The sequence below is a fragment of the Musca autumnalis genome, unplaced genomic scaffold (assembly GCF_047663935.1).
Source record: "Musca autumnalis isolate F117 unplaced genomic scaffold, ASM4766393v1 scaffold_3, whole genome shotgun sequence".
NCBI classification, from domain to species: Eukaryota; Metazoa; Arthropoda; class Insecta; order Diptera; family Muscidae; genus Musca; species Musca autumnalis.
In genome coordinates this window covers 91526308-91539981 of record NW_027411866.1, presented here as the reverse complement: position 1 = coordinate 91539981, position 13674 = coordinate 91526308, and the positions used below count along the sequence as shown (strand labels likewise).

The following is a 13674-nucleotide window of genomic DNA, read 5'->3' as shown; positions in this document are numbered from 1 at the left end:
AATGCTTTTATCCAATGTTGTGGTAGGGCGAAAAGTAAAAAACGGTTGCTACATTTTATTCAACAGGATCGGAAAAATATTCTAATTAAATTGATGTGGTTGGTGAAAAGGCAAAATGAAATGCACCGCAGTCTGAAAATGTCCGGCAGAATTTGGAAATTTGTGAGTGTTTCGTGATTTTTCTTAATAATTATTTAAATATGAATATTATTTTTATAGGAAAGGCATGGAAGATTTTGGGAAATGGATATCCCAAGTAGTACAAATACGTTTTTTAAGGAAAGTTTTCGAATGAACCGGGAATCCTTTAATATTATATGCGAGAAACTTAGGTGTATGGAAAAAAGTGATACACCGCTGAGAAAATGTATTCCGCTCGATAAAAGAATTGCGATAGCTTTATATACATTAAAGTCGTCAGCGGAATACTCCACCATTGGGGCATTGTTTGGTGTGTCAAAGGCAACCGTCTGTAATATTTTCAACGAATTTTGTTCCAAGGTGTGGGAGTTACTTGCTCCTCATTACCTGACAAGCGACATTTTGTCCGAAGAAAAAATTAGGGAGTGTGTCCAAGGATTTGAATGTCTTGGATTTCCACAATGCTTTGGAGCTCTTGGTACGTCCACATCTAGTATAATATTATTTAGTTAGAATTAATTATATTATACATACATATGTATATAACCTAGATGGATGTCACATTGAAATAAAACCCCCAAATGATGAAGCCTACGATTACTATAACTATAAGGGTTGGTATTCTATGGTGCTATTAGCGTTGGTGGATTATAGGTAAGAAAATGATATTATGAACACAATCTTTATTAAACCAGCTACTCCACTACATTACAGATATCGTTTTACTTATATTAGTGTTGGTGCTCCAGGTCGTTGCAACGACTCCTACATATTCGAAAATAGCACTTTAAAAATTTTGCTTAAGAAGCCCATATTCAAAGAGCTATCCAGAAACATATGTGGGGTCGATGTCCCGGTGTTTGTAATTGGAGATTCTGCGTTTCAAATGTCTGATCACCTCATGAAGCCATATCCATTTTCAGTGACGGCTCCAGAAAAAGAAAAAAAATACAATTACTGCCTATCTAAGGCAAGGAGAGTAGTGGAAAATGCGTTTGGTCATTTGAAGGCCAGATTCCGGAGGTTAGGCAGAGGCATTGAGAACGATATTAAAAATGCCAAAAAAATTATAAAGTGTTGCTGTGTCCTACACAATTTTTTAAACCAACGAAATGATCAAATTATGCAGAAGTGGTTGGAGAATGTCGGAAGCAGGGATCCCGTACCCCAAATTCCTTTCAGTGGCGTATTCGGGAATGTTGAGGAGATAAGGAGCGCCATAGCAAACCATTTGTGGGAAATGGGTACGTATGAAACATATACATCGAGTAGTTCTGATTTAAAAATCTTTTCTCAACTTTTCAGATGTCGAAGAAGAATGGGAGTAATTAATGAAACCGCGGAAACGCTTGGTTTTGGTACCCATCGCTACAACAAAATCTGCAATATACGTTATTTTTGAACGTAAAAACTTGAAACATGCTAGAGCATGTATGTTAGCTTTATGTATTCCATTCCATAAAAAAAACCATTTCGATTTGCGTGTGGGTTACGTCTTCGGGCATTTCAGGTGACGATATGCAACAATGTTTGCTTGATATTTTTTATAATATTATAAGATTAATTAGAAATGCCAAAAAATCAATTGAAAATTCACATGTAGACGCCGTTAAAAACTAATTTTAAAATTAAGTTACAAAGTATTCCTAATAAACGATTTGATTACAATTTATTTTAAAAATATTTTTCACAACTTACCAATTTCACAAGTAAGAAAGGATTCAGGCAGGCCGAATGAATGGTAAGGAAAGGATCAAATTCGGTCGGGTCCGACTATATGATACCCTATACCACCAGATAGATATAGATTTTTTGGTGCATCAAATATATAACATCGAACGAAGATATGTCGATACTTATAGACTTAGTATCGTCATGTATTCAAAATTTCATAAAAACGAGTTGATAGTGTTTGGTGAATCAACTACATTAAATGGGACGAGAATATATATGGGAGCAATATCCAAATCTGAACCGATTTCAATATAATTTGGCAAATTTTATTTCACACCAAATTCCGTCACAAATTCTAAATTTCATCAAAATTGGACAGACATATCAATGTGGCGTAGGGTATCAAAATTCAAATCAACAACCAATTTGATAGAAACATGTACTTAAAACAGGCCTGCTCAAGGTGCGCACCTGAGCTGTCGGTGTGTGTCAATTTTCTCACACACACAATTTAAAAAGAGAGCTTTTGTTTTGAATATTTTCAAAATTAAAAATCAGTCTCTATTGAACATTCAATGAGGAAGGTTCTGTTTTCGAATTTGTCTATGAATTTATATGCGTACACTGAAAAAATGAATGAAGATACTGAATACGAATTTTTATTTGCCTAAAATTTTTACGGCAAATTAGAGTGTTTGGTTTGTCAACGCACTTTGGTTTGTCACGAACTTGATTTGCAACAAATTATAACATCAACAGTCACATTTGGTCAAAATAAAATAATTATTCTACTCTATATTTTGAAATATAAAATAAAAAAAAACTGTTACGATATTTCTCACAGTATACAGAGAGACAAAGGAAAATTGAAATTTGTGTATTTCAAAACCAACACAATTACAAAATGTGTTTGTATGTGTCTGAGCAGGCCTGACTTAAAATCTTCAAAAACGTTTAAATGGGTTCTACGAGGGTTATAACCTGGACCTATCCAGTCTGATTTTTTGCAAAAAATATCAGATTTTCTGGAAAACTAGTGTGGCTAAAATTGGAACCATTTCGCTTGAACAATGTGTTTAAACTTTCAAAATACTGTAAATTGTGAAGCAATACCACCAAATTTCAGATTGAAAGCTTTGCACTCCAAACAGAGACAAAATATCAAACTTATGCCGGATACTGACAGCACAATCTTTCAACATACCAAAAATGGGAGGTACGCTTTAATGTAGGCTACATTAGGACATGGGCATGAACTCCTGTTCTTCTGCAATCTTTTATACCCTCATACCAAATTTTTAGCCATTTGAGAAAACAACTTTCAAAATCAAGAGGTACGTACCGTTCTATGGGGGCTAAGGGAAGCCGAAGACCTATACTGCCGGCGAGTTCCACGCGAAATGTTTAATGCCCCTTTTTCTTCAGCGGATATTGAGGCTAAAACCTTCAAATATCGAAAATCGATACCGTTCTATGGGGGCTATATCAAAACGTCTACCGATATATCCCATATTCAATACAAACCATCCTGAAAGTAATAAAAACTTCTGTGCCAAATTTTTACGCTCTATCTTAAAAATTGCGAGCTGTATCTTGATTTCAACAAACAGACGGACATGATAAAATCGATTAGGAATTTTATGCTGATCAATAATATATATATATATATATATATATATATATATATACTTTATAGGGCCTCCGACGATTATTTCGATGTGTTACAAACGGAATGACAAATTTAATATATTATAAAAATACTCTTAATAAACATCCTCTTTCATCACAAAATTCAATTTATTAAAAACATAGTTTAATTTAACAAAACTAAATATTTAAAATAAAATAATTCACATAAATTCGAGTAATTCAAAACTTATTATTATAAAGTCTTATATATGTATATGTATTTCTACAGCATGTCTTTGCAAAACGTTTTCGTTTCTAAGTGAAACGAAAGAAGACACATTTTGGTATTCATACCCATCAAATTAACAAAATTATCTTAACTACTATTTTAATTAAAATTTTGTAAACATTTCATGTAAACTGGTAGGGTATGCTTTCAGCTATAGCATTAAAAGGAGCACGAATGGTTTTCAACCACTTTTATTTTTTATTTCGTTTGAACACGAGTATTAATACTTTTGAACACCTAGATGCAACAGGTTCTTAAATATTGATTAATAATAGAGGTTAAATTATGGTTAATTATAGGCTTTTAAAAAAATCACATGATCAGTTCTCTTTGATTGGATTCTGCAGTACAAATGGGGGAATTTAAAGAGCGATTTCAAATTCCAATTGTGTTTTTTAATTTATTTTCAGTTAAAGTAATGTTACTAAAAAGTCTGGAGGCGAATTCTCATCAATTAGTTATTATTTTTAAGAAAGGAGAAATAATCTCTTAGAATTTCGTTTCTTTCTTTTTCTGTGTCCGATATTTCCTTTTGAATTTCAAGTCCCTTCATGCTTATTTCATTCATAGTTTTTATACCAGCTGCCAATTCTTTATTTATGTCCTCCATAGCTTGAATACTTTGCTTTTTCTGCTTTCCTTTTGGTGTTGTTTTTTTCTGCTTGGATCTCTGTTCTTGCATTGTTTCACTAAAACCATCACTTGGAGAAATTGAAGTTTCCATTACATCGTCTTCTAATGAAATATTTTCGCTTTGGGACTGGGACCAGAAAATACTGCTAGATTCCTCTCCAGTTTCATCTTCGATAAATTCTACGTCACTATATGGTATGTCTATAAGAAAGTGCAATTAGAAAATATATAGTACACGACTTTACCAGAGATAGACCACCAGCCTGTGTGAATTTAAACTTTCATCTTTTGACAATATCAAATGGTTTACCGGCTACCCAACAAAAAAACTAATATAATTATGAAGATAGGAGGTTTAGATTCGAAGTCTGGAAAGAAAGTTTAAAATCACAAAGACTGAGGGAATACCTCTATCGGCAAAGTAAACTGAAAGTTTTTATTTGTAATATCGTTCATATACGAGTACAACAAGAAATATCGAAAAATGTGAGTAAAACAAACAATTCGCACTTGTTCAACAAAAGGGCTGTAACTCGAAATTTTTTCTATTTTTCAGTAGATACAAAAACTTTTTATGTTAGTGTTAGAGGTATATTATGGCATATAACTTCAAAACAGGGATATTGTTAACTACATTACAATACTGGATTTATTTCTATTTGTGTATATTTTAAACAACTTTTCGAGTTACTACCATTTTGTTGAACTGGTGTGAATTCTTCTTCTTGTGCGAAATAAGAATAATGTGCCTACCAACACTTTCTTCAACAGTTTCACGTAAATTGTGAAATTTGAATCCTCCCAATATACAGTTGACTCTTTCGTACAAATTCCAATTTGACGGTGATCCCCCAGATGGTCCAACTTTTTTCTTTTCTTCCCTATAAAAGATAATTAAAAAGGCGTTAATTTTGGCTGGCCCGATCTTCGGAACAAGTTGAGTTTAGCCGCTCATCTCAATTTTTTTAATTTACAGTTTTTTGTAATTAGCCGTCTTTCGGTAGGCGATTTAAGACATTCCTATGGACAGAAGCAAATCTAGGGCAAGGGAACAAAATTTTTTATAATTTCAAATTTTTGTCTTAGTGGCTGGCCTCAACAAGGGAATTTTTGGAATTTCAAAGGCTCATATCTCAGGATGCATTGACTTCAATGTCCAATGTCCAACATTGTTAGTGGAGAAGTTGCATGACCAATGAGAACCTTAAATGCCAAATTATAGCTAATTCGGTCTGGAAAGGCAGCTAAAACGAAACTATAATCATAAATTTTTGAGGGAGAAGTTTTTTTGCCACTGGTAACCTTATGTGGAAATTTACAGCTAATAAGAAAAAGTACAAAATAATGCAAGGTATTTGAAATAGGCTCGAACCATTATACGGGGGCTATACCAAACCGTTCACCTATGTTTATAATATTTATTGGAGAAATTTGTTTGACCATTGCGAACCCTAAGCATCAATCCACAGCCAGAAATCTAGCGGTACTTTAATATAGAGGCCATGCCAATGTCCATAATTTTTGGTGGAGAATTTTTTTATTAACTGGGACCCAAAACTCAATTTTTTGAACTCTTTAAACTACAATTGCCAAATTGGAGCCATATTTGCGGAAAATCCATAAAATACCCTTATATGGGGGCTATACCAAAACGTGGACCTATCTTGACAATTTTTAGTGGAGAAGTTTCGTGTCAATTGGGAACCTCAATTGTAAAATTTCAGCTAGTTCGGCCAAAAAATGTGGCTAAGATCCCTAAAATACCTTAAATCGGGAGGTACCGTTATATGGGGGCTATACCAAAACGTGGACCGATATAGCCCATCATCGAACTTGACCTGCCTGCACACAAAAGAGACATCTTCCCAAAATTTCAGCGTCCTATCTCCATTTTTGTGGATGCTAGAGTGATTACCACAGACGGGCGGACGGACGTGCATAGATCGACTTAGATTTTTAAGCTGATCAAAGTCCTAAAAGTATGTTGACTGTCAGGTTTGATTGTCAATGTGTACTCCTATTTATGTTTAACTAGCAAAATGCCCGCTACTTCGAATGCGGAAAGGGAATAAGCAATATTTCATATGGAAATGGTTAGGTATGAAAATTTTGTTGTTAATTGATACTTAATTTCATTTAAATACTCTTTGCAGCCCTTTAGTCCGAATTTCCAAAAATATCGGTCTATCTCACCACAAAACATCAACAGCTGTAAATTCCTTTAAAGTATTTCATTTAAGCGATAAAAACCTTCTTGTAAAATTGTCACATATATATGTCTATATTTTCCAAATGAACTTACTATAAGATTAAACAAGTAAGAAAAGCGTTAAGTTCGGTCGGACAGAACTTTTTATACCCTCCACCACAAATTTCAGCCATTTCGTTGGATTAATGTGGCCACAACCTTCAAAATACCGAAATTCGGAAGGTACCGTTCTATGGGGGCTATATGATGGCGTGGACCTATACCTACAAATTTCTGGAGGAAAGTTTTATACGCCTAAAGAAGTCTAAATACCAAATTTCAGCCATCTCGGTGTGATAATGAGGCTTAAACGTTCAAAATATCGAAAATCGGGAGATATTGTATTATGGGGGCTATATCAACACGTGGACCTATATAAACATTTTATGGTAAAAATGTTTCTTAGCCTCTGGAAACACAAAATACAAAGTTACAACCGATTCTTTGGTCAAATGGGTCTAATACATTCAAAATATATTAAAATGACGCGTACTTTATATGGGGCCTTATATGGGGGCTATACCAAAACGTAGACCTATATAACCCAACTTTGGTAGGAATATTTTTGGCCTCTGGAGACTCAAAGTACCAAATTATAACCAATTCGGTGGTAAAATGGGCCAAATATCTTAAAAATTCCTTAAAACGACGACGCGTCACGCGTCATTTTGTGTGGGGCTATACGAAAGCGTGTACCTACATAGCCCGCTTTCAATACCAAAAGTCCTACGTGCATATAATAGATTTTTCCAAAATTTCATCCACCTACGTCAATCCGTTCGGACGCTAGAGTGATTTCCACAGACGGACGGACATGACTATATCGATGTAGAATTGCACGCTGATCAAGAATATATATAGTTTGTGGGGTCTACAATGATTATTTCGAGTAGTTACAAACGTAGTGACAAACTTAATATACCCCCATCCTATGGTGGAGGGTATAAAAAACAACAGTTGTGTTGAAAAGATTCTTCACGTTTAATTACTTGATTTCAGTAAGTTACTCCTTGTTCACCTAATGCATATGGCATTACACGTAGAAACATGTCATACGTTTTAAGTTCGAATTTTTATAACGATTTTAATCTAATCCCAAATATCAAATCCACTGCATTTAGACGTTCACTCAATATTAGTGCTTCACTGTTTACTAATATCCAGTACTTCTAGTACACTTAGTGTTTATTATCCTATGGAACTTTTAGTACACTAATAGTATAACTCTAAATTACATAATTTCAGCTTTATTCTCACTCGCAATACCAAAATGGTACTATATACCAACCGGGATTCTCATTTCCAACTCTTTTATTTTCCCAAAAAACAAATTTCATATCCATAAGTACGAATTTCCAAAATCTCCTCCTAATATTTCAAAATTGCATCTCATCCCCTTTACACAATCTATACCAAATTCTGTACCATTCAGTACTTTCCTTAAGTCCAAATTTCAGGATTTCATCTCTTTCTCAAAAATCCAAACTGTACCAAATTTGGTACCATTTAGTAATCATAAGTACGAATTTACAAAACCTCCTCCTTATCACCACTCTATACACCAACTGCTATCTAAAAATTCCAGCTAATCTCCTTTAGTACTTATTGTATTTCCAAAACCTCCATATCTCAACCCTACACCTCTACCTTCTCGATATTAAAACCCCACACACGAACAGGGACTCTAATAACAAATTTTAAAATTCCAGCGCTGTCCGTACATCAAATACCAAATTTAGAACGATTTAGTAATTTTCGTATATTTATGGTACATACATATTTCCCAAACCACCTCCATATACCAACGCTACACTCCAGCTCTATCCTTACATCCAATAAAAAACCATTTTGTACTTTTCGTATACTTATGGAACTTATTTCCACAACCACATACCTACGCACCAACAGCGACTTTAATACCAAATTTTCGAATCCCAACTATATTCCTTAACACAAAATTAAAGTTAGCACCATTTAGTACTTTTCGTGCATATAAGCACTAATTTCCGAAATTTCTATCTTATCTCCATTCTACACACCAACACTGATCCTAATATTAAAATTCAAAATTCCAGTTCCTTAGTGTAGCAAATACCAAACGGTTCCAAATTTAGTTCCACCTATAACTTTTCATACACGTAAGTACGAATTTCCGAAACTACCTCCATATATTAACCTCTCACTTAATTCCAAATTTCAGGATTCCAGCTCTATCCGAAATCCAAAATCCAATCCAAATCCAAAATGTACCAAATTTAATAAACATAATTACGAATTTCAGAAACTTCCTCCATACCTTAATCCCACACTGCAAAAGTAATCTTAATTCCAAATTTCATCCAAATTGAAATTGTACCCACATTTAGTACCATTTATTACTATTCGTACACAAAAGATGAATTTCCAAAACTACATATCGTCACCTGAAATGCCTAAAGACGTAACCTCCAAAGGGTTACGACTTTGGGCATTTCATGTGACGATATACATATATCTCTATCCTACACTTCAAGCGTCATTTTAGGTTTTAATTTCATGGTTTCAGCGCTATTCGTAATACACATAAGTACGATTTTCCAAACAGTCAGTCATATACTCCAACAGTAATCATTATTCCAAATTTCAGGATTCCAGCTCTATCCGTTCTCACAAATCCAAATTGTATCAAACTTAGTACCATTTAGTAATTTTCGGGCATATAAGTACGAATTTCTAAAACTACCTTAATCATGTACTCGAACAGTTATCTTAATTCCATATTTCATCATTGCATCACTATCCGTGTAACCAAATCCAAATTGTACCAAATTTAGTAGTTTTCGTACACATAAGTACGAATTTCCAAAACTACCCCCATGTATCAATCCTACACTACAATAGTAATTTCAATTCCAAATTTCAGGTTTCCAGCTCTATGCTTTCACCCAAATCCAAATTGTACCAAATTTAGTACCATTTAGTACTTTTCGTACCCATAAGTACGAATCTCCAAAACTACCTTAATCCTATACTACAACAGCAATCATAACTCCAAAGTTCAGGATTCCATCTCTACCTGTTCTCACAAATCCAAATTGTATCAAATGTAGTACGATTTAGTACATTTCGTGCATATAAGTACGAACTTCTAAAAACTACCTCCATATATCGATCCTACACTCCAATAACAATTTTAATTCCAAATTTCAGGTTTCCAGCTCCAAATCCAGATTGTACCAAATTAAGTACAATTTAGTACTTTTCGTACACATAAGTACGAATTTCCAAAACCACCCTACACTCCAACAGTAATCTTAATTTCAAATGTCAGGTTTTGCAGATCTATCCGTTCACCCAAATCCAAATTGTACTAAATTTAGTACTTTTCGTATCCATAAGCACGAATTGCCAAAAATGTCTCCATAACTCAATCCTACTCCTCAACAGTAATCTCAATTCGAAATTTCCGGATTCCACCTCTATCCATTCACCCAAATCCAAATTTAGTACAATTAAGTACTTTTCGTACACCAAAGTACAAATTTGCAAATCTACCTCCATATCTCAATCCTACACTTCAACAGTAATCCTTATTCCAAATTTCAATTTTCCAGCTCTATCCGTTCACCCATATCCAAATTGTACCAAATTTAGTACTTTTCGTACACACAAGTACGATTTTCTAAAACGATCTTCATTTCGTTTTCAACAGTAATCTGAATTCCAAATTTCAGGTTTCCAGCTTTATCGGTTCACCCAAATACAAATTGTACTAAATTTAGTACCATTTAGTACTTTTCGTACGTGTGTGTATTCCCCAAACCATTTCCGTTTTTAAACAACACTTTCCAACCTTGTTTTCCATACCAAATTTCAAGATTTTAGCTATACCCGATCAAATTATACAATTGGTACTAAATTTGGTAACTTTTAGTACACGTAGACTTCGAATTTCCAAAAACCCTTTGGTACATCTTTCTAACTTTCCATCAGTGACCCTCATGCAAAATTTCAGAATTCTAGCTCTTCCCGATCATCTAATACAAAGTGTACCATATTTAGTACCTTTTAGTACTTTTCGTACCCTTCTAGTTCGAATTTGGAAAAACCCGGCCTTATCGCACCCCTACACGTCAACAGCAACACACCCTAAAAATTTCAGGTTTCTAGCATCAGCGGTTTCGTCTGGGCGATGATCTGTCAGTCACTCAGTAACTCAGTCATCACTAAGCTCTTTTATATGTATAGATTTTAATTTATTAAAAAAAATACAGTTACTTAGCCCATAGGGCCATGACGGTTCCAAAAACTTCTATACCTATATCTAAATATTTTATTCGATAGCATAAAGAGGAGTTCACATTGACAATCTTGCAGTACTGAAACAGACTAAAATGTGTATTGGTTTCCCAACTGCTGACGTCTATAAAATATAATGATGTTTAAACAACGGATTTCCCATTAAGGTTCCAGGAATTTCATTTATTCACAGCAACATTTCGTCGAAATTTGACTCCGTGCGAAACAGACCTTCATGTGAAACTGTTCCTAAATATTAACCTATGAAATGTAGATTTAATACACATCACATTTTCACAAAATATCAAAAATCCGACGTTACTGTTATTTGAGATCTATTACAAAAGTGGAATTCAATCTTCCAACTTAAACGAAGTTTGAAGAAGAAATCGTAATCACTATATGGTGGATAGGCATTTCAGAAGGGATTTTCGTGATCTAGAAAGAGAACTCCAACGTTACGAGAGCACCCCTAGATCACACTACCGTGTGGTTCTAGGAGAAAGTCCCCCATCTATTTAACACTTTCTTCTATGGACAGGTGAAAATTGTGCTACGCAAATAAAAATTTCTTTAAGTGGCCGGACTACGGCGGGGATTTAAGCCTTTCTTCTACGGATAGGTGTAAAAGTGGGCTACGCAAACAAAAATTCCTTTAATTAGACGGCCTTTGGTAATTTCTCCTATGGACAAGAAAATGATACCCATTAACAGACACATACATATGACGGAAAGTATGGACTATATATCTTTGTGATCAGGGTCCGAAAAATTTCAGCCCGACCCGAGAGGTGCCCCTAAGGGAGACATAAGCCGAGTATGCAGCTATTGAACATTTGTGAAAACTCGAAGCTTGCGAATAATGCAGTTCAGTTTTAAATCCTGTTTCACATGTCCACAGGCAGCAGCTAAAGTCACGACCCCAATGGCATACATTTTTTGCGACACTCCATTGAATGTGGACAAATTTTCAGAGTATATGTTTTACGGTCCACGGTCATTACCCGGTCAATTATCATTTCGAACGATAATACCGTCATAGTTAGGACTACATCTTCGACACAAATCGAACTCCGGCAACATCGACAAGGTGCAAAGGGCAGCAGAATCTTTGAACCGGTGACTATCTTCGTTGATAGTCAGGCAGCTCTTAAAGCCATCGAATCCTCTAATATCAAGTCTGCTGCCGTACTTGACTGTAGAACTGCATTGGAGAACGTCACAACCGCTGTTCGACTTTGCTGGGTGCCGGGACACTGTGACATTATGGGAAACGAGAAGGCAGATGAACTGGCGAGACATGGATCACAATCGACAAGTCTAGCAACCACTGACTCCATCAAACCACCTATATGTCACTTTTTCCGGAGCGTGGAAACGTTCTTTGAAGAACGGACCAAAGAACTATGGCATAATGAACCAAGGTGCAATGTGTCAAGGGCTATTTGGCCGATTCTATCAATGAAGAGATCAACTTCACTCTTAAACTTGAGCAAATCTGAAATCAGGGTATTGGCAGGTGTCATTACCGGGCACTGCAACATTGGAGATTTTACCAGAAAATGACAGGATGATGGCGTGGACTATTGCAGGCTCTGTGAAGATGAGGAGGAAGCGGAGACGATTGAGCATATCCTATGCTGCTGCCCGATGATAGCTAGGAAGCGACATAGTTTAACAGGAATGTGCTTCCCTCCAAGTCTAACACTCCACTCAAATATAGAACCAACAATCATAAACAACATCATCAGAAATCTAAGTTGGCTGGTAGTAATGGGTCACGGTAACTGAAGTAATGGGTCACTACTCAACAGGAAACAGTTGGAATAGAGCATAGAAAAATTGTTTTACCTGTACTTGCTTGTTAAATTATGCAGTTTGTTTTTTATTTCCAACGAAGAGTATGAGCATCCTGCCGCAGCCATTTCCGTGGCCATTACGGCGTACACGTGCGAATTTTTTTTATTGCCTCGCAATTTATTCATATGTTTATCCCATAAGGACAACAGGATTTCCTCCTCAGCCGTTGACCAACGTTTACGTTTGGGTTTATAACGTTTTCTGCGAAAATAATATGCTTTTATGTATGTATATAAATAAAATACTGAGGCAAAATTAATCATACTTTTTTTCTAATTCATTGTCCATTTTTTTATTTTTGATTCTTTTGTGAAATTTATTTTTTTCTTCGTTTGTATGTTTGACAGCTAATACAAATGTAAACAAACAACACTTGAAAAGTGTTGCAACTTTTGGTACTTTTTAGGCAAACACAGGGTTGTATATCATTAGTACTGTGATTTCGATGTTGATTTCGCTGAAATCACGAATTGAGATGATTTCATTTTTGTATGCCAAATCATGAAAAATTTTGCTGGATTTCGCGCGAAATCACGAAAAGCCAGCGAAATCACGAAAAAGTTGCAAATGTAAACTAAGTATAAGCAGGCAAGGCAGCTTATGTACTTACCCCTTAAGGCCTGCGTACATAAGCTGCTTTGCCTGATTGCCTTGCTTTGCTGCTTCAATAAAAAAATAAAAGAACAAAGAAGGCCGACCCAATTTCCAACTGATGGCAACCCAGTTCGAAATTTCGTCTTTATTCTATTATTTTTATTACGTCAGAAATGAAGCAGGTAAGCAAGGCAATCAGGCAAAGCAGCTTATGTACGCAGGCCTTTAATGTTCCCAGGCCTTTTCTCCTATGGACAGGAACAAATCTCGGCTAACGCGAACAAAATCTTTAAATCGAAATTATGTTTATCATCGATCCGAATCCAGT

General features: G+C 35.2%; 1 protein-coding gene across 1 annotated transcript; it reads right to left on the bottom strand.

The window, feature by feature from the left end:
- Positions 1-3593: 3593 nt before the first annotated feature.
- LOC141396917 (uncharacterized) lies at positions 3594-13151 on the bottom strand. The gene is made up of 4 exons (XM_073972648.1): positions 13018-13151; positions 12744-12953; positions 5120-5247; positions 3594-4567 (listed from the first exon to the last, which is right to left on the bottom strand). The coding sequence occupies exons 1-4, from the start codon at positions 13038-13040 to the stop codon at positions 4188-4190; spliced, it is 741 nt and encodes a 246-aa protein (XP_073828749.1). The 5' UTR covers positions 13041-13151; the 3' UTR covers positions 3594-4187.
- Positions 13152-13674: the final 523 nt, after the last annotated feature.